Source organism: Calypte anna, chromosome 1 (genome assembly GCF_003957555.1).
Source record: "Calypte anna isolate BGI_N300 chromosome 1, bCalAnn1_v1.p, whole genome shotgun sequence".
In the NCBI taxonomy this organism is placed as follows: Eukaryota; Metazoa; Chordata; class Aves; order Apodiformes; family Trochilidae; genus Calypte; species Calypte anna.
Genome location: NC_044244.1, coordinates 123,418,432 through 123,446,283, shown reverse-complemented (window position 1 = coordinate 123,446,283; position 27,852 = coordinate 123,418,432). Strand labels below are relative to the sequence as shown.

Below are 27,852 nucleotides of genomic sequence, written 5' to 3'. Positions count from 1 at the left end.
ATTATTACAGTTTCTACAGTTCCTGTTATGTTTGTTAATAGGGATTTTATTATATTATTTTATATGGCTTTAGGGAAACAATGGAGAAGAAAATTCTAGAAAAACTTCTTTTAAAGAAGTCACAACAGAAGAAAAAAATATCACCAATTAATTACAAAAAAAAGATTGTTCTGACAAAAGCAACCCTTTCTTACCTATGAATATGACAAAGGGGTAAGAAAAAAATTTTTAAGTAAACTGTTCTATAATTTTCCATTGTCACCTTAGTCCTCTGGTTTTCTTCTGTGAAACTCAGACATCGTGTCTTAGAACAACAAGTGTCCTTTGTTTTGAGTGGAATTATAGGGTTTATAATCCTACTTTCAGTTCAGGAAAGCATTTAGCCATAGGCTTAAGAGTGTCTCTATTCAGAAAAACTCTTACAGTTGTGCTTACCATCAAGCATCTGTTTGTGTCCTTCCAAAGAAAACTTGAGCAAGTAATTAACACTGACATATGTTTAAACATTGGCTTGAATAGTGATGTTTTCCTTGTTCAGGCTTCCCTCTGAACTGATGTGAATAACTGGCTTCAGAAGTTACATATGCAAGGCTTAATTAGTCTAGAATCTCATCCTTCAGCTGCACAAAGCAGATGGTTAAACTACCCTTGTTTCCTGAGGAGTGATCATATATCACAAAAGGGAGATTTTTCACTCAGATCTCCCATTAGGAATGCAAGTATATGCCCCAGGAAACTTGAAGTTTTTCCTCCTTTTCATTTATTAGAATTTCTCCTGTGAGTTACATCCCATTTCAAAACTGTAGGGAAGCTGAGTGAGAATGAGCTCCATTTACCTTAAGAAAATTATAAATGCCACAGCTAGGCTTCTGGTTTGCACTTAAGGTACTTTACCCTTACTTCCTCCTACTTCTTTTCCCCCTGTACTACTGCAGTTGCAGCAGATGCTTTGTCAGATGTAGGGCTGTGTCCTGTAATTCTTGCAACTGACATATGAAAGATGGTGAATCTTGAGGAATCAACACCTCCTGAGAGACAATACCCTTTTCAGGTTAGCCATGAAATCTGTTTAATTTACATTTCATGTGATATATGTCAGTCAACCTTAGTGTTCCTGTCCTCAGTGGTGATACCTGGTATTGACAAGTGTTACTGATACTTAAGCCAAAAAATATAAAATCAGTACCTATTACTGAAGCTGTGATTTGCTGAAATATTTTTAATTGACTGCAATAGAATCTAGATCAAGCCTTGTTTCTTTTATGCTCAAAGGTCTATTACCTTGTATGTATATATCACTACACTATGTGATTATAATTCATTTTAGAGCCAGAATGAAGCACTTAATAAGTTATTCCTTACTATCTCTCTCCTCTTTGTTTTGGTTTTTGGGGTTTTTTTGCCTCAATACCAAGTGCAGGATTTGACCCCTGCCTGATTGTGCCCGAGTCAGGAAACCCGAGGCTGTGCCTTGTATCAGAAGATGCAACTGCACAAAGCAGTACACTTGTTCAATAGCTAAATGTGATAAGAATAACATAGCTTCAAATTTTCTGCCTCTTATCTGCTTCAGTTAGGTTCCTCCTGGAGCCTCCATCAAACTCAGTTCCATAGGTAGTGAGATATACAGCAGGCTGCTGGAGTCTAAACAGGGTTTGCTGAGTAGTGCATTAATTCATTACCCTGCAATGACTGCCATGCCCAAGGGCCACCTCATGCAAGATACTTAATATTTTGCTGTCTAGTTGATCCTAGGTGTCATTCCGGTCTTCCTTTCCCCTCTCCCTGAATGCCATGTTTATGCTAAAGCATATTTACTTCAGAAATACATAACTTGGTTAAGTGGGGAAAAGAAAGATGCTACAGTTACAGTGTGGAGGACTCAGCTCTGGCAAGCAATATCTGCAAAGAGGACTTATGATAAACATAAATTCCCAATGTGAAGCTGTGGCCAAAGGGCCTAATGGCAGCCTGGAATATGGAAGCAGGCACATGCTGAGTAAAAGCATTCAATATCTTTCAACACTGCTGTGGTCAGCAGGAGAATATTGTGTCTAGATCTGGTGACTTTAGGTGAAGAAAGATGTTGCAAACTGAAGAGAGGTCAAAGGAGAGACTTGACAGTGAGTAATAGATTGGATGAATTACATGTTCAAGAGAAAATCTCACAGGGCTCCATGATTTAATTAAATTAAAATGAGACAGGAAGGAAATTGATCAGTCATGTTTACTTACCAGGGGGAATATGTCTTTAATAACAAGAGCTCTTCAGCCTAACAAACAAAAGCAATAAAGTGGAATTTGAAATCCAGTGCAGATGACTGAAAAGGAGCATCCACAAGGGAAAAGATACTCTGACCTAACACAGACACACAGTCAGCCCATTTCTAAACATGATCCAAAAATAAAAGTAGGTGTTATTAACTGTTAGGTAGGCATCAAATAAAGCTGAAGATGACAGGATGCAAACAAGCAAAAGCATCTCTCTGTCCATCTTGTGTAGCTACACTATAGGACTGCTTACTTCAGGACATTGCAGATACTAGTTATTTGCTATAAATTAACTGAATGAATTCACAGAGGAGAAAATCCTCTCGTAAGTACAAATTCATCACCTTTGCATCAGGATTCTGTTTAATGTACAGATGCTCTGGCTGTATACTCTGCCTCAGCATTTGTTATCGGATGCTGTCACGGACAGGTTTCTGGCCTCAGTGAGCACTGGATCTGGCCTTGTGTGACACAAGCCAGAAGCTGGCAGATGACTGTGGAAAAAGTGAAGCAGAAAGAAAGAGTTTACGTGCAGGCTGTAAGGTCTCTTGTGCACAGAAGATGGGAATATCCAGAAACTGATGTTGCCCTTTTGTTTCTGCAATTGTGTTTCAGGACACAAATCACTTTGGTTAAGGCAGTAACTTTTTATGTTTGTATTTGTATATATAGATGAAATATATAAGTTTAAAAATACATAAATATATTAAATACACACCCTTCACTGGATAAAAAAACCTGGTTGGATGGCCAGGTCCAAAGAGCTGTGTTCAATGGAGTTAAATCCAGCTGCCAGCTGATCACCAGTGGTGTTCCCCAGGGCTCAGTGCTGGGGCTGCTCCTGTTTGACATCTTTATTGGTGATTTGGTGAGTGCACCCTCAGTAAGTTTGCAGACAGCACTCAGCTGGGTGGAGGTGTTGTTCTTCCTGAGGGTAGGGAGGCACTGCAGAGGGCTCTAGACAGGCTTGATCCATGGGCCAAGGCCAATAGTGTGAGGTTCAACAAGGCCAAATGCTGAGTCCTGCACTTTGGCCACAACAACCCCAGCAGCACTGTGAGCTTGGGGAGGGGTGATTGGAGAGCTGCCCAGCAGAGAGAGACCTGGGGGTGCTGAGGGGCTGAACATGAACCAGCAGTGTGCTCCGGTGGCCAAAAAGTCAAACAGCATCCTGGCCTGTGTCAGGAACAGCATGACCAGCAGGACCAAGGAAGAGATTTTACCCCTGTGCTCAGCCTTGGTGAGGCTGCATTTTGACTACTGTGTGCAGTTTTGGGCACCATGGTGTAGGAAGGACATTGAGGTGCAGGGAAGGGAAAACAGGCTGATTAGGGGTCTGGAGAACAGGTCTGGTGAGGAGAGGCTGAGGGAGAGGGGGCTGTTGAGCCTGGAGAAGAGGAGGCTGAGGGGAGATCTTATTGCTCTCTACAACCACCTGAAAGGAGGCTGTAGTGAGGCAGGTGTTTGCCTCTTCTCCCTACTGAATAGTGATAGGGCAAGGGGAAATGGGTTCAAGTTGCACCAGGGTAAGTTCAGATTGGACATTAGGAAAAAATCTTTCACCAAAAGAGTGGTGAAACATTGGAACTGGTTGCCCAGGGAGGTGGTGGAGTCACCATCCCCGGGAGTATTCAAAAACAGGGTAGTGTGGTGCTTCAGGAGATGGTTTAGTGGTTAAGGTGGTGCAGGACTGACAGTGGGACTTGGCGATCTTGAAGGTCCTTCCCACCCATGATGATTCACAGCATACAATGTGTTTTTTATGAGATGGCAATAAGAGATGTCTAAGAAACATTACTAAGTTACAGGAGATCAATGTGGGACCACAAAGGCTATTTTTTTGTTCCCATTGCCTTCTTTTCCCTCCTGCATGGTAACAGGCTTTCTGGCAGGATAATCTCACTATGCTGGTTTTCCTAACCTCTTCCAGAGTCCACACAAGGGTGGATTTCTCCATGTTTATGGCCTGGATGAGGAAATCTGGGAGCAGTAGCTTGCAGGTTTGCATAAAGGTAGCTCTGTTCCTTTGTGTACCAAGATATATATTAGTTTGGATTTGTCATATGTCAAATTGAGTATCCAGTAATATAATTTTCTTCCAGTAGGTAGTTCTAGGAAAATACCATATTTTGATATATGAAAATGTTTTATTTTAACTGGTTTTATTATTGATAGTGAAAACTTTAGTATATCCATGCTTTTGAATCATAGCTGCTGGATTCTGTTTTGTCTTTCAGGTGTTTTTTTGTATTGTACTGTAACTCCTTGACAGTCAGGTTTCTTTCTTAAAGAAACAGGTAGCTAGGGAGGTATGGATTTCAGACTTGAGTTTACAGAGAGGAATATGGTATAGAAATTAAAATGTAACCAGGGTAAGCATTTTACAGAGAGGAATATGGTATAGAAATTAAAATGTAACCAGGGTAAGCATTTTAATCTCTAAGGTGGCAACCACTTTTGCATCCCATGGTTTTGTGCAGTTAAATCTGTTGATCTTAAGGGATATTCCCATTCTGCAGCCTTCAGTGTTCTCTTTGGTTTCTTTGTGCTTTCCAGAAATTAAAGACAATTCTGATTTACTAAACAAGTACCAGGAAAGATTTTTCATCAAAGGGAAATTTCTTTGTTGCAACCAGACCTGTAAAGCAGCCCCTAGATGTACAATCTGGGAGAAATGTAATGTATAAATTTATTTCTTTAACTAGTCTTGATGTTTCCCACAGTATCATGAAATCATAAGAATATTTAAAGCAGTGTGATTTCTATAAAAGCTAATCTATTTACATCTTTTCATGTATGTCGTAAGCTCCTTTTAACATCATAGCTGCAATACTTTATTGCTTATAGTATAACCAAGGGAAATAATACATTAAATTACAGCTGCTGTATTTGATCAAAAAGTTAGTGATGAGGTCCTATAAGCTGAATGGGCAAGAACAGTAGAAGTTCTGCACAAGAATGTGCATGTGTGAGTGTAAAACAATAGTTTCATAACTACATAGAAGTAAACCTCTTGTATTATATAATTGTATGATATTATTTTCAAAAAAATGTGATTAATTTGTAGATTTTTTTAATTTTAGCATGCTTTTCTCAATTATTTTTTGTAGAACTTAGTCACAGTTATTTAGGGGTTTTAGGTTTTATCTGTAAAGCTGAAAGAGGAAAATTTATGAAGCAATACCCTGCCAGGTTTCACATTTTCAGAAGGGAATTCTCTCGTGTCTGTGCACACACTTAACAGGGAAAGGACAAGTTTGGGAGAAAGAGCAACAACTTAAGACTATTTGGGCATCAGTCTTTTAAAGACTTATTACTTGGAATTGTAGAGCCCTGGTTGTCGCAGTGGGTGTTTGATGCAAACAGATGCGAGACGGAGACTCAGTTTGATGCAAACAAATGTCCAACTTTATTGAATCAGAAGGCAATATTTATACACTAATCTAAGAGCTAGTGCCACGTATACATATTGCTGATTGGTGATTTCTACATCTCGTTACACACGTTTTAACTTGATTGGCTACAAAGCATTTAGCAACAATTAACTAACAAAGCTTATCTTTCACACATTCGAGCTTCTTCGTGGATGTTGCTATCTTGCCGAGTCCCTTAATCTAATCGTCTTGCTTACTCCTTAACCTTCGAGTGTTCTAACGTGCTGTTCCTTGTGGTTACAAAATATGCTTTAAGCAGCACTGTCCTTGCACACAGCCCAGGGCTTATGGTCGAATTGTTCCATCAACAATTGTTCGGTACTAACAGTTCGAGATTGTACTGCCTCACCTGGTAGATTCACCGATTTCAATTGCTCTTAAGCATTTACAGTCATCAAAAATTACAAGCACAGAATTAAAAGTTAAACCCAAAAATGTAGGTTTGAGCAGTTAGGAACCTTATTTAGATCTGTGACACTTCCTGTAGCAGGCATTTGTTTCTGAAAAATGGATATTTATGACACAGGCTTATCTACTAATACTGCAGAATTCATCATTTTGTAACCTGAAATAATGTAGAGTTGTCACTTAATTTGTTACTATAATTTGAATAGCTTCATCTAGCTTCAAAACTGCTCATTAAAAAAGCAAATCTGGCCAGCCTATTGCAAGCAAAAGGACATGTCTTGTTACCAAATATAGATGGTTTAGCCAAAAGAATAATTAAAAACAGTTTTATTTACGTCTGAGGTAATAATGCATACAGGATAACGTGCCATAACTCCTCTAAAATTGTTCCTAAATAAGTTCCTGGAGTTGCTAACAGAACTGTGCAGAGCAGAGGGAGAGTGTCTGTGTAGTTAAAACTCTAGATATCTTCAGCCTTGTAACCACTGAGTAACTGAAAGCAGAATTTCTTAATCACTGCTTCATAGACCAAAAGTATCAATAAAACAATTAAAAAAAAAAAAAAAAAAAAAAAAAAAAAGAAATAGAAATAAAGCATCCATGTGTCTGCCTCTGTATGCAATCAAATGACCTAAGAGAACAGGGAAAAATACAAAAGCAAATTTCCCTGAGTTTTTATTTTGGCTTCAGTGAAACAATAGTTGATGGTTTTTTTAAAGACATTGAGATGGTGCTCAAATTAAGAGAAGGTTGTAAATTACAGAGCTAAAACATGTAGATACCTTGGGGAGGTGAAATTTCAGCTGTCCTGATGCTGTTGCTGCATAGATCTGCAAGTGAGAAAGCCTTAAGAAATAAATCCTTAATGTTTGGGGTTTTGTTTTCTTTTCCTTTAATTTTCCCTCTGTTCTAGATGTGACTAGATGTGTTGTACAACTGGGTCTGTGAAACCACTGCCTCCAGTCCCTACAACACTGGTAGGTGAAAATCTTTTAGTACAGAGAAAGACCTGGCATACTTAGAGAGGCATATTAGGGAGGGCTGTGAGATGGAATGGATAACAGCAAATAGTCACTTATTGGAATCTGAAGTGTGGCTTCAGCATCCTTGTGTCTGTCAGTCTGTCTCATACTACTCGTGCTTGATTCAGCCTCAATACACTAATACAGGTCAGCAGTCAGCAGGGTAAAGACTGAGAGTGAACTGGAAGAGGTAGCAATGACAAGAGGATAGAAGAGACTGAAGTGGCTTCAGATATGATGCTTTTATCTCTTAAAAAAAGGACTAACACTGTGGTCTGACTGTGCATTCACACATCATTACACAGCCTTCTCCAAATGGAACCAGTCAGGTTTTCAGACAATTAAATCTGCATTTCCTGCTTTATTTCAATTTATCTTCTGTTCTGTGTCTTTAGAATACAATCTGAGTCTGTTTCCTAGCTAATCTATTTCTCTCTGCTAATTAGTAAACAACTTAAAGAAAAAGGAAAAAACAGCTGGAATTTTTATGTGTACAGTTGACATGAACAGTCAGGGCTTTAAGAAATACATAGATTATCAAAAGACAGAAGATAAAATCAGAAGAGTTGTAAAATGAAGATTTAAGGAAAAAAAAAAACAACAACAAAGTCTTGCAAAGAAACGATGAACAAAGAAGCTTTTAACATTTTTTCTGATAATGAGATTTGAAAGTAATAGCCTTGTGAGCATGTAGCAGCATAACTTCTTTTGAATATCATGGTGTGCTTTGCCTGGCTTCCATAAGGAAATGCTTTGTTTACCTGGAGAGATCATCAGTCATGCAAATCTGCTGCTAAACTGTTGGGTTCTGCTAGGCTCTTTTGATTTATTTTACTATCTGCTTGAGTTCTGAGAAGATATTTTGAAAAGGAAATTTACAAAGCAAGGACATGACAGTTTTTAGATGGGTACTTCTAAAAAAAGCAGGTTCAGTGGTAAGTGCAGATATAATAACTACTGTATCTGGTTGGAACAACTTGACTTTATTTTCCTAAGCTATATGAAATTATCAGGTTAGGAAGATTAATACTGTCTTCTCATGGTGAGAAACGGTCTATATTCAGTCACAGAGCTTCTTCTATAAGATTTCAGCACATTTTCACTTTGCCTTTTCACCTACAGAAGTTTGTCCATCAGACATACCACCATATCCCCAGCCTGCCTTCCACTTGCTTCTCTGTTCATGTCCCTCACCCCTACACCCTCTGCAAGTCTTGCTCCCTTGCCTTCTTCCCAGCTGACCCAAGGCATTATTTTTGCATACAGACAAAACTGACCAGAGGCATTGCATTTTGCATGAGGCATTGCTTTTGCACTCTTACATCCTGCACCTGTGATGACTCTGTCCTTCTCATCAGTTCAGCATCATACCTCTGGTCTCCCACAGAGGTGCTGCTTCCTATTAAATGATGCCATTCCAAAAGATAGTGGGCACTGAGGTCCCTTCATAGGGATGAGTGAGAACTTACCCTGTGATTTGATAACAGAAGGAAGCAGGAGGTTCCTGCCTGAGAAACTCTCACTTCTCCTGCTGCCTGCCATCCATCATCTTTGCCATGGAAAATGGTTTGTGTAGATCAGAGCAGTATTGCAGCAGAACAGATGGGAGTCCTCTGAGTGCACACACATACCTGCTCATTATGATGTGTTGGACAAGTTTTATGGAAGCTGAGATGACCCAGCACATTCTTCCAGCTGTACAGAGGGATAACAGTACTGCAGATAATCACTACCTACATCACAGCTGACGGGAGAGTCTTGGTAACTAGAGAGGTCACTAGACTGTCACCTACAGCTCTCTCTGGATGAGAGTGGCACAGTTATTGATATGAAATATCATATCACTGCTATCATAAAGGAAATAATAAGATTTACTTACTTACAGCTCGTAAATGCTCTGGAGATTCCAATCAGTGCTACAAATGGGAAACTCTTATATATGGACAAAAGGAAGGACATTAATTTGTACCAGGTTACAGATGAGGTCCATCCATAATATTGCACCAGAAAGATACGCACCCAGCAGTGAAGACCAAAGGGGTGCAACCCTGATGTGCTCATCTTTGGCTGGCTCTTTTCCCTGACAAATTGTACTAAGAAAAACTCATTTCTGTGATAACAGTTCTTTAAACCATTTGCTTTGGCCAGTGCTTTGCAATTTCTTCTGTTCACAAAAAAAGATGAAAGGTCCATCAGTGGATGACACTCTGATTATTCCACCAGAAAAACAGGAAACTAAGAAAGAGAAATTTAATCTCCAAAAATTGCCAGAGCCAAATATCAGAGGTGCACATCAGATTATAAACACCTTCAGTATTTACCAGCTTACTCTAACATCAATTGATGATAGAAAAAGAAAAGAGTTTTAATCTCTATATAATATTTTTCTTTGTCTTTATGAAAACTCTAGTCCTCCTGGACTAGATGGGCAGCCTAGGACTTGAACCCTGCCAAGCACAGGCCCTCAATCTATAAGCTCCTTTCCACCAAAGTCAGATATGACTGACAGGAGCCATCCTTATTGGGTTCAAGTAGTAGTTCTTGATGAGTAACAGACCTCCTTTTAGTCACATGAAGATAACTTTGCTGTGAGATACTTCTTTAAAGAATGAGTCACTCCACTAGAGCTCAGTGAGATCAATTTGAGGCTTTGTATGTTTGCAGGAAGAGATCATTGTGCTGTTCTGGCTCAGTGGACTCAGTCAAGCATTCATTTGGCTCTTTGGCTTGTTTAAATTACACTGAATCACACAGAATCACAGAATGTCAGGGGCTGGAAGGGACCTCAAAAGATTATTGAGTCCAACCCACTTGCCAGGGCAGGATAACCTGAGGCAGGTCACACAAGAACGTGTACAGGCAGGTTTTGAGTGTCTCCAGAGAAGGAGACTCCACAACCTCACTGGGCAACGTGTTCCAGTGCTCTGTCACTCACACAGTGGAAAAACTTTTTCTTATATTTACACGGAACCGCCTATGGTCCAACTTACAAGAAATGTCAATAAAGAGAAAACAAGCAAACAGACAATGCCATGGTTACTCGAACATCATTTAGAGGAATCACAGCCTGCTTCAGGACACTTGGCATTCGTCCCTGGCGTTGAGTTACAGTGGTGGCATTTGGAATCCTTTCTCCTAAATCTTCCTTTGCTGTCAATGTTTCAAGTGTAGTTTCCTCTGCTCTTAAGAATTATGATGCCTGGATTTTCTCAGTTATGACATTTGGTCAATTTCTAAGTGCATTTCAGTGACTTAATTTTAGGAGCTCTTTTGCATGATTTGATTGTTGTCATCTAATTTTAATGCAGAGAGATTCCCTTCTCATCCAGGCCATTTGTATAGAACTCCCCAACAACCACTGACAAGAAGTAGACACTTCTGAAGGATGACACATCTCACATGAAGACACAGGTCAAAGCTAGGGAAAATGAATCCCATAGTTACATACCTACACCTACTTAACTCTGCACAGGGAAAGTTAGGCTCCAAGGAGAGAGATTCATTTTACCCAACATGCTTAGCAGAGAAACTTCTATAAAACATGGTAAAAAAGGAAACTATTTGGAATTACCATAGCTTTTTGCTTTTGGTGATTAGTAATAACAATTGACTAATGACTATTGTCTTCATAGAATGATAGAATCACAGAACTATCAAGTTCGGAAAAGACCTTCAAGATCATCGAGTCCTACCGTAATCCAACTGCCACAGCCACTAAGCCATATCCCAAAGTGCCACATCTGAACACTTCTTTAACACCTCCAGGGATGGCAACTCCTCCACCTCCCTGGGAAGCCAATTCCAATGCCTCACCACTCTTTCAGTAAATATATTTTCCCCAATATCTAACCCAAGCCTCTTGCACAACTTTAACCTATTTCTTGTCCTATTGCTAGTTACCTGGGACAAAAGACCAACACTGGCATCTCTACAACCTCCCTTCAGGTAGCTGTGGAGAGCAATAAGTTCTTCTCTGAGTCTTCTCCAGACAAAACAACCCCAGTTCTCTCAGTCATTCCTGGTACAACATGACCTCCTAACCAGCAGCCTAGTAGCTCTTGTCTGGACACCCTCCAGGACCTCAACATCTTTCTTATGCTGTGTTATCCAGAACTGAACACAATACTCAAGCTGTGGCCTCATCTGGGCTGAGTACAGGGGCACAATCACTTCCCTACTCCTGCATGACACACTGGTTTTGATAGAAGGCCAGGATGTCATTGGCCTTCTTGCCCACCAGGGCACACTGCTGGCTCATGTTCAGACAACTATCCATCAATACTCCCAGATCCTTCTCCAGCAGGCAGCTCTCCAGACACTCTTTCTCAAGGCTGTAGCATTGCTTGGGGTTATTGCAACCGTAGCACAGGACCTGACACTTGGTCTTGTTAAACCTCACACCATTGCCCTCAGCCCATCTATCTAACCTGTCCAGTGTCTCCTACCTATCTCCTACCTTTGAGCAGCTCAACACTCCCTCTCAACTTAGTGTCAGCTACAAACTTACTGAGGGTGCATTTGGTATTACTGCTGATCAAAAGCCATTTAAAAAATCAAAATTATTCTATAATACTGTGATGGGGTCTTTTATACAATAGGAAATCAGCACAGTTCCAGTGAAGTACAATTTGCTCACGTGGTGTCCAAAGTACATGAACTGCAACAGTTCATTAAGTAATATAAGCTTCAGACAGATTACAGGCTTCTGATGCATGTGAGGTCTACCATGTAATTCTGGTAATGAGAGCTTCCTAATACAGCAGTGTCACCTTCCACTCAGAGCTAATTGCTTCTGGTGTCACTATCAGGGAACTTGGCTTCTGTTCTCACCTGTCTCACAAATGTGGACAACAGCATCTGGGCTGTGCTTCTCAATGGATGAGAAAAAGTTGCTTGTCTGTGCCCATATTCTTAGCTTTGATTAATTTGTCTAATATCTTACATGTTGAGTATGCAAGTGATCATGCACATGTCATTTTATTTCTTACTGTACCCTGTGCTGCACATCCTTATAATTTTATTCCTTCTGTCTTCAAAAGAGGAAGCATAGAAGCTTGCCTCAGGTACTATCACCAGGCAAGTCCTGAATATGGCTGTGGCCCAATGTGACAACGAATCCAAAGGAAATTCAGCTATCCAGCTTGTCAGAAGCAATAAATACTATGTATTGCAAGAGGAAGATTCTGACTGGTGGAAAGTAAGGGATTTGGAAGGGTAAGTATGCCCTGCAGAATTCCTTTTTCCATGACCATGGTTTTTGACCTGTCTCATTTTCATAGAAACACTCTCAGGACCTATGTCAGAATAACCTTAGCAGCTTCTAAATGTTGCTCTAGAAGCCTCATTGTCTTCTGTACAACTCCCTTTTTATTTCTATCTTTGGCTGCCAAGTTGAATAAGATTTACAGCAGTCACTGCCTACTACCCCAGCTTAGATAATATCCAGTGGCATTAGTTTTGACATGTGCCTGAAGAAAGGCTTTTGTCTTCAGAAGCTATCCAATTTTTTTCCCCAAGTATTCAGTTTAAGTGAATAAAAGGATAAAATCTCTCCTCACAAATGTTGCCTTTTCTGTGCACAAACCACCTTTAGACCAATATTATTACTGTTGCCATAGCACTGGTAGCATGGGACAACACTGAGAACTGCTGAGGCACCAATCACTTATCACTTCAGTCTCTCTCTAGCTTTATCAATACTGTTCCAAAAAGACATAAAAACCTTAGCCTGCACAAGGTTTAAATATTCTCTTTGAGGTTCACAAGTGGAGAAATCCCCTTCAGCAATATAGAATAAGGTATTTTTCATTAATATCCAGGTGGGGCAGGAAAAAAAGTTTCTTCCCCAGTTATTAAATGAGAAACAGCTTTAGGAATACACTGAAGACAAAGGCAGGGCAACAAACAGAAGCCGCCTGTAAGATATAAGATTCCTCATCTGTCTCATGATCAATACTAGCTGAGTTTGATTTTATGATAGAAATATGGAAGGGAAGAATTTTGGAGAAAAAAGATGACCAAACTGGCTTGGAACAAAGTAAAATTTCTCAATTCACTCATAATTCACTGATTAAGTTACAAACTGCAAGAAAACCAACAAATAAAGGAACTTTAACATAAGGCAGACTGTACTTTATAACTCAAAGAGCTGCATATGGTTCTGGATGAAAAAAGCAGCACACAACCCAGTCACTTTAAAGAAAACAATAAATTAGTAAGCTGATATATGCTCTTAAATGCCTTCACTGGACTGTTTATGGCTATGTAAAAGCACATAATATGGGAAGCTCTCCTTATCAAGTCTGAGTAAAAGGCTCTAAAATTAATGAAGGAGCAGAGAGAGAATAAGAGAAAGGGGAGACGTTTTCTATTTTCTTTGACCTAAGAAACTGAGACATTTGCAATATTGATTCTGTAAGGACAGGTCACATATACATCATAATAAAACCTTTTAATTTTGCTTGAACAAACTGAAGATCTTGTTTTTGTGAAAGCAGCAGGAACAAGTATCAGGAGTTACCTGATTCCCATTTCCATGCCCTCTCAGTTTTCTCTTGCTCTACTGAGATCTCTGTTGAAGAAACTCTTCCTTTTGTGTCCTTTTTCAAATATGCAATTTATTCCTCCTATTTTTTTTTTTCTGATGAGGACAACATACAACCCACCCTCTTAAAAATGCAGGTGCCTGAGGGCCCCCATAGCAGAGGTTCAGCATGCCATGCTGCCAACTGCTTTAAGTGGCAGCTCAGCTGTCCATATGCACTTAGATTCTCAATTGCATCTGACACTGAGTGGGGAGGAGTTCTGAGTCCATCTATTGACTTTCTGTGCCTGACCTTGGATATCCTGCTGGCACCCATTAGTTGCTGGCATCCTTCATCAAGGCAACGGAGATGGCATGTAATGAAGCTGTTGAACAGCTGCTCCAATCTTCCATATGATGAAGGCAATCACTGAGGAAGAAGCCATTTAAATGACTAGCAAAAAAAAGAGTACATCATTGAAATGTAATTTTCTAAAACAAATTACTGCTGTATTTTTCTCCCTAGTATGCAAAAGCAGATATGTTTTAACCATGAGCAGTTCTGTTGGTGACATTCTAAAAAGTGACTGTGTCTTTAATCCCTTTTACTATTTTAAGTGAACAGATTTAAGATGCACATGCACTACAGCTAAACTGTGGAGTGTTTATTTTGCAGGAATGAAGGTTTCATACCCAGAACTTACTTGAGAAAGTTATCTTTGAAAGATGATGAACCAAGGGGAATCAATATGCAGCCACCCACAGCCTAAGTGTTTTTCTCACCATCCTAGTAAAGATTAAGCAATATTTCTGGAATACTTTTCATTTAAATAACTTTCTCAGTACCAAGCATAAAGTTTCCTGAAAGTTATAGATTCAGATACAATTTGTCTTCTTGACACACACATTAATGCAAAAAAATAATAATCTGAAAATCCTAGTTTCATTTAAATCAGTAGGGGTTTGCCACTGACTTCAACGATGCTGAGATTCCAGTCTTCATACTCTTTATTTCAGCATTAAATCTCCTTTGCTAGCACTTTCATGCCTCTGTATGTGCTTGAGTAGCCCTGCACAGGCTAAAAGTAATCCGAGTCTGTTGAAGTGATGCATCAGACCCATCTTTTTCTTTTTAGGAAGATGACAGGACGCTGTAAGCATTAATTGTATACCTAAATATTTGAATGAAAATCTGACAGACACATAGCAGATTGCCTTATAGTAAACCATGCTGAACAAGATTCAGAGGTTTGCTTAAAAACAAACCCTACTCTTACAGTATCCTGTAAAAGACAGCATAAATAAGAATCAGTATTATTTCTGAATAAGAGGTTATTTTCAAGTCCTTTTTTTCTGTCACATTAACACCTTCTGATGTCTTGTAAAGCTAAGAACATTTGTGTGAGGAGTCTAAGGTTGTGCAGGTTTGGAAATCTCTCATGTAAATTTTGCAAATGTAGATGCAATCTCTTCATAAGGTTACTGAAAGGATATGCAGTTTCATTGCCTGTTACAGCATGCACAGAGAATATTTGACTTTCCAACACATTGAAGTGCATAGCAAAGCCTAGGTAAGCATTTACCAAGTCATTAAAAAATACAGACAATTAAATTTGTATCAGCTTTTTAAAATATTCACCTTAGACCATGGCATAACTACTCAAAACACTGTATGTATGTATGTATGTATGTACATACTGTATGTATGACTTTTAACCTAAGGAAGATATTTTTCATAATGACTTTTTCACAATTTCAGCATTTTGTTTTGTCTTTGCAGTGTCAGTGAACAGATATTGGCAGAAGAGCAGAGTATTGCTGAGCATGAGTGAGTATATAGAACCAAAACATTCTTGGGGTAGAGATTGTCTTTTTATTTTACATGCCCACTGTACCTAGAGCAATAGTATTTTACATATGCCCGTCATAACAGTGATAGTAATTTTAGGTATTGTCATCAGCAACATCACAGCCTATAGACTTTCAAAGGCATAAATGTATTTGTTTTCAGAAAAATAAACAAACAAAAAAACCCAAACCAATAACACTTTTTGATAGACCAGTCTACCACACTAATAATGGGATACTTCATAAAAGTGAACTGGTATTTAAGAGACTTTCTTCAAGCTTCTTGAACTGTTCTGGCATAGTGTATTTGGCTCATTTCTTTCTGGGATCTCCAAGTTTACTTAAATATTATGACAACCAGAAGGTTCAAGGTTAGAGGAGAATTATGCACCTCCCAGTTTTTAGGGAGACAGCTGTGTTGCAGTCTGCAGAAACCAGAGCGAACTATTTCTGGTTGAGCTCCTGGCAGAGCATTAGAGCAGCAGGATCCTCCTCTAAGGATTTACTGTAAAAAGTCAGTCACTGAGTGAGCTCAGATATTTCAGGAGGAGACTCCCTGGGCTGATGAGAGGAAGCAGATGGAAACAAATGGTTTCCTTTTTATCTCAAGTCCTAAAATCACATGTGCAGGAGAAGTCCCAAGACTACTCTCTGTCTTTTAAAAGCAGTTCTGAAAATATTTACAATGCCTGGTATTTCTTATGTGCCTACTGTGCCTTATTCAGAAATCAGCCTGTAAATAACAAGCCACATATTTCTCTTTGCACTTGGTATGCTAGGAGTATCTCCTGCACCCAGTCTGAGCAGCTCCTTCATCAGAAGGTCCTATATATCCTTTATCACTTGTACCTCAACAATCATGGAAATGTTTCTGTATCTGTTGTCTTTGCTATAGAGTGTAGCTAGAGGATGCTGATGCTCTTCAAATAGCTCTAGTATTACAGAGTGCTAACTTGGCATCTATAAACAGATCTCAAAAAATGCCTGAGTGCTTTAATGGCTTTTCTACATAAATGAACAAATGATAGACCTCCTCTTTGAGGAGGCTCAGGGGAGACCTCATTGCTGTCTACAACTACCTGAAAGGAGGCTGTAGTGAGGTGGGAACTGGACTCTTTTCACAGACGACCTTCAACAAGACAAGAGGACACAGTCTTAAGTTGTGCCAGGGGAGGTTTAGGTTAGATATTAGAAAGAATTTCTTCACAGAGAGGGTGATTAGGCTATGGAATGGACTGCCCGGTGAGGTGGTAGATTCTCCGTCCCTGGAAACATTTAAAAAAAGACTGGATGTGGCACTCAGTGCCATGGTCTAGCAACTGCTCCGGTGGGTCAAGGGTTGGACTAGATGATCTCTGAGGTCCCTTCCAACCCGGCTAATTCTATGATTCTATGATTCTATGAAAATACACTTGGAATGAAGCCGAGTGTATTTCCCCTCAAATCTCAGGGGTTTTTTGGTTTTATCGTTAGCCCTGTGTTGTTTGCTCCACTGTGGCTCTTTCTGCAGGTCAGTCTAGAGGAATCCTCTGTGATGTTTTTATGATACACAAATGCAAAGTGAAAAGAGCTCATCCAGACAAGCAAACAACCCTCATCAAACTCAGAGTTTTATGGCCACTGAGCAGTGACTGGACTGATGAGCAAGGATGGAAAGCACCACAGGCCTTGTCAGGTGTTCAAGTCTTTAAAGCAGGTGACTGCAGAAGGACTTTCAGGAGGAGATCAGATCCAGCTTCAGACATGCTTGGCACTTGAGTGTGATGTGTAAACAAGTTTTCCTCTTGTGGCTTGTTGCTTTCACACAGCCAGACTTACTGGTACTCAGCCACTAACAATTCCATTATGACTTAACCTTTTGGCAACCTTGGCTCGATGTCCTTTCCCTTACTCCTGCACCTTGGGTTCAGGACTAAAATTGGAGTGTGGCAAATCACTGGAGAAAGGAAGTTATGTCCCAATCCCAAAAGGTGTTGAATACTACTGACAACAGTTAACTTTAAGGGGACATTAATTTTCCTTTGAAATTCACAACAATGAGTCTTGGCCTCTATGTGAGGCTCTAGGTGTCTTCTTTCCTCCCTGCAACAGCCATTCCTAGTACATTGGAAGTGTAGCTGTTAAATGAGCTCTGAAAAAGAAATTTTCCAGTCCAGCATAGTAAACTATTAACAGAAGCAAAAGTGGATAGTGAAAGTTAGGACTGGAATACCACCTAAAGACTAAAAGCTGTCCAAATACAACAGAGTGCAGTGAAAATCTTTCTACTTAAACAGTATTTCAGTAATTCAGAAATACTTTGGAAACAAAATAAATCAGTCTAACACATTATGTAAAGGAAGTGTGGTAGATTATATAGAGCATGGTAGATAGAGCTCTTATTCAGATGGGATGTGTGAAGTGTTGGTCTTATATTGCGTACCACTCATGGAGGGGACATGAGGAATGAGATAGAGTTAATTCATAATTCATCTTGTCCTAATGTGGTCCTTAAAGGAGCTCAGATGAGTCATGTGTCCTCTGCTTTCCAGACATGACAGTATAAAAGCCTAAAGTTCTCTTAAATTAATCCCAACCTCATTGTGCCTTGTAAATTTATTTTTTTTTAATTAGGGGAAAGAAGGTGCATTTATGGTTTGGAAATCTACTCAAGGAGGAAAATATACTGTGTCTGTATTCAGCAAGGTTTCTGAGTGAGTATCCAAAGAATGTGTACCACTTCTAAGAATGTGCTAAGGGTACACCTCTTGGTGTGACCCATCCATGATAAAATCTCTACACTCTGTTACAGGTGAATCTCAGGCATATTCAGGTCATAGAATTTGGTTGAATCAATACACAACAGTGGCTGCTGAACAGGGAAACAAAGACCCAGAATTGTCTCACCAAAACATAGGCATGCAACATGAACTATCTAGGGGAATAGAAGGGTCTCAAGATTGAGAAAAAAAGAGAGTGAAGGGTAGGGGAATGGCAGTGGGAAGGGGTGTATACTCAAAATTAGATCTAGAACCATTGCAAGGGCATTACATGAAAGACTTTTGCTCTAGATGTAATTGTTGGGAGACAAGTACTAACCAGAAGACTGCATTAGAGTATGTAGACTTCAGTGTTCTGAGAGCCCATACTACATCTGGGAGCCCGTACTACAAGCCCATACTACATCTCCAGCAGGCATGAAGGGGGGAAAAAGCAGTCAAATGTAATGTGTTCCTGGTGACATCTACTACATATTTGGTTGTTTGTCCATCTGTAGTGTTGCAGGTCACTCATCAACTAACTGACCCATTAGCACATGGGCTGGAAGGCACTTTGCAAAGCTCTGACATGTACTGCCCTTTGTGATGTTTTTCAGAAGCAAAAAAGGAACAGTCAGACATTACCATGTGCACAAAACACCTGTGAGCCAGTATTACCTTGCTGAAAATTACTGTTTTGAGTCAATTTCCAAGCTTATACACTACCATCAGCACAACTCAGTTTGTAATCCTATATGCTCTTTCTACTTGATTGGTTTTGGCTTAAGCTTCTGGACTTCTCAGCATTATGGTGTATCTCTTCCAGTACTGAATACTGTAAATATTGAAACATATTTTGGGGAGAGTTTGGGTAGAACTAACATATTCACAATCAATACAGTAGCTTTCTTTCACTATACAATGATTTTAGATATTTTACTATCTCTCCATTCAATAACTCTGCTGGTCTACCCCTTAAGCACAGAAAATTTTCAATTTTGTGAAGTGATGCAGCAGCTGCTGAATATTGAATATCTGTCATTACCTGGATGGCTGTAATACAGCAGAGAAAGGGAAGTATTAGTTTCCCTGTATTTCCTTGATTTCAGAAGACTCATGTATATATTGTGGTTTTTAACAGGTTTTCTTTGTAGGTATGGTGACAAGGCTCCAGTATACAGTTTCTACTCAAGTAAATAAAGTACCTTGCAGAGCTTCACTAGGAAATGGCATGAAGATAACTTTCTTTTTTGAAACTGTTGTCAGTCTTGGCCACCAAAGAAAGATTATCTAGAAAAATCATAACTCTTACTGCTTTCAGGCTTTTAGAAACTTTGGTGGCCACTTTCTGTGTTTCTGTTTAGGAAGCAATGTGACAATTTGGGAAGGATGGGTTTTCGGCCAAGAAGAGCTCCTTTTGTAGTTTCCACTTGCCCAGTGTAGCATGGACTCTACTGCTCTGTGAAATAAGGTATCCCTTCCTGAAAGTGCATCTATTCTATATCAAGGGCAACATGAATGCAAAGACATTTTTTTATATCAACTTTTTTGTTGTGCTCTTCGTAAGGCATTTTATGTCAAGTTTTACCACAATTGTGCAAGACCTTGCATGTTTCCTTCCTCAGCACATCTAAGTCATAGCCATTCTTTCACTTTACTACATTATTTGGCACAGTAATACTTGTTCTCCAATCTTCTACATTAAAATATATCATCGTTTCGTGCATAAATCTTTCTCAAATCTGTTTAGAAGGCTTAAATCTAAGCAGCTGCAAACAGCACTTGTAGAAAGTAGAGTCTCCTTCCATAATTCAAACACAAAGCTGAGAGACAGGTTTACTGCTTCAACTCTGAACCCTTCTGAAACCCTTCTGAGAAAATAATAGTATTGCTTTAAGGGGATATCAGACCTTCATTTGTCCAGGTTTTTTGTTAAAGCAATTTCTTTCGATTCCCTAGGAATCTGGGAAATGAAATGAGAAGAAACTGTGTTTGAAATGGTCCATTTGGAATGGTGTATCTGGGAAAGTGGAAGGGTCAATATGATGTGGCCATAAAGCTGACTAAAGAAGCTTAAAAAGGAGCAATGTCAGAAGATGAATTCATAGAAGAAGCTCAGACCATGATGCAAGCTATGGCATTGCTTAATTATTTGCAAATAATGTTCTCTGTGAACATTAATCAGTAACATATACAGGAAAGAGAATTTCCTCTTAAAACAAATTAAGTAATGGTTAGTACATTAGGCACAAGCTTAATAGGTATGAAAAGAACTTCATAAAGATTGGTACGGTCATCTAAAAAATTTTTAATTAACATCTCTTCCACAAATTCAGAGGTTCCACATGTCACTGAAAACTCTACTTCAGTAGCATTTATACAGTAGTGGTTGGAGAGATGTTCCTGCCACCTTGCAGGTAGGAATGAGAGACAGATCAATAACTGAGAAATGCCAGAAATATGAACATGACACTTGAAGTTTTAGTCTCTGACTCTGATGGGGTAAAGATGTTAGTATTTCCTGTGAAATTTCATGAGATGGTAATTGAAGCATACAAACATTTCATATATCTTGTATCCTGAAGGAATGCACTGCCTTTAGTTAACTACCTGATATGATCAAAACACTCAGTGTGAAAACTTTGTAACGTGGTTTCAGTAGAAAACCTTAACATCTAAGGTCTGCCCAACCAACTCAGATCTATGTTCTCCCACTAGTAAGGTTGCACTTTTGTGATGCTATAACCTATTTCAGATTTTGACTGTAAAGTTATCATTTTATCATTACTGAACCTTCTTTTGATTGCCATCAATACTGAGTTTCAAAGTAATCAGCAGAAGGACTCTTAGTACTTCTTGAAAATGAATATTTGAAGTCTAAGATGGGACTCAATTCAATCTCAGTAATTTCTCTCTGTATGCTGCATTAATATTAGAAGAACAAAATTTACAGAAATGCACAAGACTCTTCATTTTTTTTTATTGTTTTTTTTTCCTTTCTCAGAAAACTTAATCATCCAAAACTTGTTAGACTGTATGGTGTTTGCTCAGAATCATGTCCCACCTATCTAGTGACACAATACATGCCTGATGGCTGTTTGTTTAGCAACTTAAGGTGTCATGGGAAGGAATTAAAACCCCTTCAGCTTCTGGAAACATGTTACAATGTTTGTGATGCTATGGCACTATTGAAGAGATATCAGTTCATACAGAGAGATTTGGTTGGAGCTATCCTACAGGAGAAGTGGGACAGGGAAGGCAGTGGGGATGACCTAACACCTGGCAGTCCTACCCCTCGAGATCACCCCCACTGTTGACCCTCAACTCAGAAGCTATTGGGGTCTGCTGAATAGAGATACCCAGTTGGTACAATACAAGGAAGCTCTGGACAAGAAGCACTAAAGCCATATGTAAACAGCACTGTCCACAAGCTAATATTCTCTGCTTCAGAGCTGAGCTGACGGGTCTACAGCACTACATACTGTGCTGGTTGAACTTATGGGCTCTAGACTTGAGGATTTCATCCACTTGTAAAATTAGCCCACTGAAGTAAAGGGCTCTGTCCAATGATGCTGTGAGTCCTCCAGGAAAAAGGGGCACAGCATGTAAGATTTGGCTCAATTAGATTGTTTTTTGATGAGTTGGGGAGTTATGTATTTGGGAACTATTTCTTTTATGAAAGAAAGTGTGAAGACTACTAACATAAACTGGAATTTACTCTGGGGCATTGCCAGTAGCAGCAGCAGCAGCAGCACACCTGGGAAGTCTGCAGCTACCTAGATCTTTTTAAACACATTTCTCTTCCAATTTTCAAGCAGTTGTTTCAAGTTGCTTTCAATAAAGGGATCAGGTCTCTCAAGGACTTGGACTGAAAGTTTAGGCAAAACTTAGCTTTCAAGAATGCCAGCATTGGGGAAATAAGCTATTATTTTATTGGCCCATAAAAAGTGAACCTAGCCAAATTTCTAGTGCACTGTGCTTTCAGAGTCAGTAGAAGTATTTTACCCTCTAAAGTAAGACAGGGTATCTTGGAAGATTTGACAATTTATGTAACAAACCTGTCTAATTTTCCAGTAGGGCTATAGGTAGCATTTTACATGTCTCTTTGATGCTTTCAAATAATTGCTTTTATGTGTAAGAAAAGATAATAAATCCTTACCTCAACAGTTTTCACACTCTGATTCAGGAATATCAGTTAACTTAAGTAGCAGAGTCCATGTTGTAAATCATGTCAGCATCCCTAACACTGGCTGTGCATCATGGGAAAAGAGAAATAAAACAAGCTTGATTTCAGGCTGAAAACTGTAGATGCAAACTGTATTACAGACATTAGTAAGCATGCAGGCAGAGAATGCAGCCTTAGAAAAATGCTCTCAAGTGATCATTTGCATAACTAGGCTGATCTTGAACTTTTCATATATCAAGATGTTTAAATCATCTTTTATTGCTCCACTCTGTTTATAGTGCATAGCAAATAATCCAGCTTTTTTACAATGTTTTTCACTTTTTGATACCTTGGTAAATTCTGAGGCTACTGAAAAGGACTCTGGAGCAAGATGCCATTTTAGAGAGAAGATTTAGTTTCTGCTGTTGCTGGTGGATTTCCCACCTCTGTTTTCTCATCCCTCAGTCTCTTTACTTGTAAAGCTGGCATAATGGTAAAATATGTTTTTTCAACCCATAGTTGAAGAATGAAGTAAGAGAGCTATTTCCTGTTCCCTTGCAGTTCCAAACTTAATTGCTTCAATCAAAGAACAGCATTATTGAGTGAAATCCTGGAGGACAGAAATTATTATTATTATTATTTGCAAATTATGTTATTTGCCCCTCTTTGTATGTTTGCCACTAATCTCTTTTCTCAGTTCTCTGCTAAAGGCTGCTAGGAACTGTTTGGTTGGCAGCAATCTTACCGTGAAAGTATCTAACTTTGGGATGACTAGGTAAGTAAAAGAATCTGGAGCCCCATGAAGCTGTGCTGGTAGTGTATATATAGAAAACTGGCTGTAAGTGTTTAATATAATAAAACAAACAAACATTGGCAGTGGAGATCAAACAGTACCTTTGGCTGATCTAGACCATAAATCAGTGGTGCCCAAGTCAAAGGAGCACTTCTGTAAGTCACAGAGATCAGAGTGGACTCTGTGCATAAGCCAGCAGTGGAAGACAGTCTGTGTGAGCTGTGACCCTGAATCTCAGCAAAAATAAGATGCATTTGCTGATCACTTTCTACCCAGGAATTTCAAACATTTGAACTTCTACTTCAGCTGTTTTCAAGTTATGATTTACAAATCTCTGGAGTCTATTCAGTACTTCTAAAAGTCTGCAAAAGGTGTCAAAAGAAAGGAAGCCTTAGGCTTAGACTCAGCTTCCATGGGTTTGGTCCTTCAGCAGAAAAAGTGTGGCAGTTGTCAATTTGATGAAAGATTAGCAAACCTCTGTTCTTGACATTGAACGATGGTGAATAAAGCAGATGAAAGTGTTTCCAGATGCTGGGCTTCTTATCTTTAACTTCAGTTAGTCTCCCAGTATGAACAACTGGCAGAGAAACAGCTCATTTATGCCCTTCACAAGGTGTTTACAGTATATACAATTAAATCAGAAGTTGGATTTTATGGTGATGTGTTTTCTTTTTGCTCATATTGATAAAATCCTGGGTTTAGACATTACTGTCATTAACTTCAATATTGGCATTAACTTGAATGAGAAATTTTCTGTAGATTTTTCCTCATGTTAGCACTACCCATTGATGCAGAGAAAGGAAGGGGAGTTGAGGGGGCAGCAGTGGATGTTGTCTACCTGGACTTCAGCAAGGCTTTCGACAGCATCTCCCACGGCTTCCTCATAGGGAAGCTTAGGAAGTGTGAGATAGATGAATAGACAAAAGGTGGAGTAAAAATTGGTTCAAAGATAAAGCCCAGAGGGTTATCATTAGTGGCATCGAGTCCAGCTGGAGGTCAGAAACAAGTGGTCAGTACTTGGCACAGCCCTGTTCAACGTATTCATCAATGGCATGGATGAAGGGATAGAGTAAACCCTCAGAAAGTTTCCTGATGACACAAAACTGGGAGGGGAAACATGGCACAAAGGAAGATTGGATGTCTTCTTTTCAGAACCATGTATTTAAGAAAATAACAGCAAAATACCATTCAACATCAACATAATATACAAGATAGGACGCTTCCCTAATTGGACCTGATTTTAATGGTTTTTAATTTGGTGGTGAACTAAGCTAATTGTCTAAATTTCTTCCATGATTACAGGGCCATATTACTGGTACCTCTCCATGGTCATTTGTCCTTTCTGTTTTAGATACCAGAGAATAACAGGTATCTGCTTTCCTATATAGAGATCTTTAACAGCATATGGAGATGAGACATCTACCTTTTTAGATAGCTTAAGTTGTGTGAAATAATCCCACCTTTAGAATGAGAAGGATGTATTACCACACCTCTTAGTCTTTTAGGAGCTGTAAGTCAAATGCTGATCATACTCATTTTATTTTGAGACATCTGCACCTTCAGTGCCAAAAATTAACCTGACTTACCGTTCCTCTTTATCTAAATTTTATTCAGCTGTCTGTGGACAATGACTTGTTTCTCACCAGCAAAAAACAAGCGTTTGGCACATAATGGATGATTCCACATGATGAAACTGATGTTTTGGAGTATTTTTAAAATATAATTGTCTGAAAAATGAGAAAAAAAATTATATTTGAAGACATGTTAACTCAGAGACAGAAGATTGAACTATCACATCACAGACAGTAAAAATAGTTTTAATTTTCTTTACCTCATTATCATCATTGACTCTAAAAACTTCTGCTTGCTAAAATCAAGAAAAACTAATGCAAATTACAGTTTCTGAATGATTTCAAAATTAAATAACCATACCCATCATTTTTTGCTTCATTTAGCTACCAGAAAAGCATCCTACTTTTCATCAGCCCTTATCATTTTTGAGGCAGAGAGGGAAGACAATCCTGAAAAAAGAAGAATCAGAAACAGCTCTCTGTGCATTCTGCTTCCATATCACCTGTCTTCTGTATGAGAGCTAAATCTGAAGTTTGTCTGACATAAGCCAACCTTACTAATCTGCATTATCAGTGGTCTCCCCGTTTAATCAGGAAGTTAATCAAGAAGTTCATGGAGAAAGCTTTTGAAATTAAAGCTTTGACACTCTGTGGGTGAGAGAGGGATACTGTGGAAGAATATAATTTATTTTGTTAGCATTGTCTCCAACGAGTTGTCATAACACTGAGATATAAATTCCTGTCGTATAAACTCCTGCAGTGCTTCCAGGTTGTCATTATTTGGCCTTAGAGGGAAATGTAAGCAGGGAAATATATGTTTGCTGGGTTTTCTGATTATCATAACTCACCTGAATGTGTTTTTCTTTTGTAATCACTTGAAGTCGATGCCTGAAGTCAAATTTAGAACTGCAGCAAGTGAAAGCAACAGAAATAGTTATAACCTCACTTTCAATTACCTAGAAATTACTGCTGGTAAGATATTACATCAGTTTGCCTACCAGTACTATTGACTGCTGTTTCAGCCCTCAAGGTGTTCATTTGATTTGGAATATATTCTAAGCTACATATCTTAAGATATTTGCAACGAAGCAACAAATAAGGTGTTGACTAGAGTGTTATTGCTTCCTGCTGCAAGTAAAAATAGAGAAAATAAAAGTTCCATGTAGAATTCCATAGTCATTGCAATAGTAAATGGTAAATTTGCTCTATAAAACCTGAAGAGCAAAAATTTGAAGTTGAAATGCTGTTAATACAATTTTGGCTTAGCCAAAAATGCTACTGCTGAGGAGCTGAAATTTTTGCCCTGATGCTATCATTTAAAAAGCAAGCACACAACTTTCAAATGTGCATAGCATTACACAAATTATTGATAACTCCACCACGTGTAGAGATACCAAATACATCTGAAGCTACATAACTATAACAGAGGTGTCTGAACTTACACAGTGACATTTGTCAGATGCTGATTTACTGTGTACAAAAATTCCTTTCCTCTCTCCTTGTATTTGAACTATTTCAGAGTGTGGTGTCTCTCAGAGTCCCCATGACATCTGCTTGCCCTTTCTCTGGTGGAGCTGGCCCAACCTTATCAGGAACCCCTCTGCATTTACAGTTTGAGCTCACCTGGACCTCAGGAGTAGGAAATACCAGGTGGAACTACACAGGGAGAGGTGAGAAGGAAATGAAGGGCTGTGGCAAGCCAGAGGCTCCAGTCCCTGTGCTTGCTGGCCTTGCCTGGTGCCAGCACTGGGAGCTGGCTTAGCTGAGCACATCCCTGTCTAGGTGAGGAGCTGTGCATGTTTTTGAGGGAAAGCAGCATTTGGGGTCATGCAAGTGACCCTGGGGATCTACACAGACCTGGGGGACACAGGAGGTGGTACAGGATGGAGAGGCAGGGCATGATGTGATTCTGCCCATGCATCAAGCTGGGCCAAGGAATCCTGAGTCAGGAAGAGTGCTGAAACAGATAAAATATGAGCAGGGGCCTCCCTCCACCTCCCCTCCCAGCACAGAGGGTGTCAGGAATCATTGGAGCGAATGCATGTGATTGATCTTTTTCATATAAACGTTGTATTTTTATTTCTGGTCTTCCGACATCCTGCTATATATTTTAGTGGCTTTTTGTGTTGAGAATTCAGAATGGTGGGTTTTGATTCATAGCACAACTTCTAAAATGAATTGCTTTGCAATGAAAGCTTTGCCTTAATGGAAAAGTTAATCTTAACAACAGCTCTGAAGATGGCTGGCATGGCTAATTACATTGTTTGATTGTTTCCAGCTGTGCCACTCCTTTTTTCTGCCTCTGCATGATAAGTGGGAAGACCACATATAGTTGAATTATTTATCTTAGAAGTTCAACTAAAGTACTGAGGCCTGGGGATGTTATGACAATGGGAAATGTGATGTAGGTGCGCAGCTTAAAGAAAAAATATTTTCAAACTTTTACATTCTTGTCTAGTTTGCAGTTAATCAGTAATATCTGTCTACCATTTTGAACTGTTGTATTTAAAGGTCTTGTCCCTTAAATAGGAAATTAGTGTGGAGCATTAGGATAGTGTTTTGTGAGCCCACAGAGTCCAGCTGTATGTTTTCAGGATTAAGTTTGACTGCTTTCTGGAGTCTCTGAGAATTTTGGAGACCCCATGAGTTCAAGTGTCTGTGCCTTTGCTGAATGTTTTTCACTAAAGCTTGTGGTTTTTTCCTGGCTCTTTGTCAGAAGATGGGACTGAGTAGATACCTCGTACCTTTCTGTGACCCTGGTATGACCAGAACAACTGCACTGGCACAGTGGCAGGTATGGCACAGGACCTACAAGACAGAGAATCATAGAAACACTGAGTGGAAGGGATCTTTGGGGGCCATCTAGCCAAATATTTCACTCATAGTGGAATGGTCTCCAGTGTCCAATCAGCCATACATTTGTCTAACTGGTCTCTGGAAACTTCTGAAGGTGGAGATCCCACAGCCTCTTCCAGAGCATGAAATAGGCAACTTGTTCCAGCGCTGCACTACCCTCCTTGTGAACAGCTTTGCTTTTTCAAGTACAATCTAAACTTCACAAGCCTCAAGCTAATGTCCT

The 27,852-nt window shown here is 39.3% G+C and overlaps 1 protein-coding gene across 1 annotated transcript; it reads left to right on the top strand.

Annotated features, from left to right (window-relative positions):
• Positions 1-80: 80 nt before the first annotated feature.
• On the top strand, positions 81-25,298 carry BMX (BMX non-receptor tyrosine kinase). Its single transcript, XM_030456577.1, is given in 18 exon segments — positions 81-188; positions 1,001-1,051; positions 4,202-4,283; positions 4,828-4,952; positions 7,037-7,090; positions 12,175-12,214; positions 12,217-12,349; positions 15,439-15,486; positions 16,274-16,328; positions 18,120-18,199; positions 18,862-18,989; positions 19,399-19,473; positions 20,204-20,233; positions 20,236-20,371; positions 21,249-21,465; positions 23,120-23,184; positions 23,962-24,104; positions 25,141-25,298. Coding segments are annotated over 18 exon segments (1,728 nt in total).
• The last annotated feature ends 2,554 nt before the right edge of the window (positions 25,299-27,852 follow it).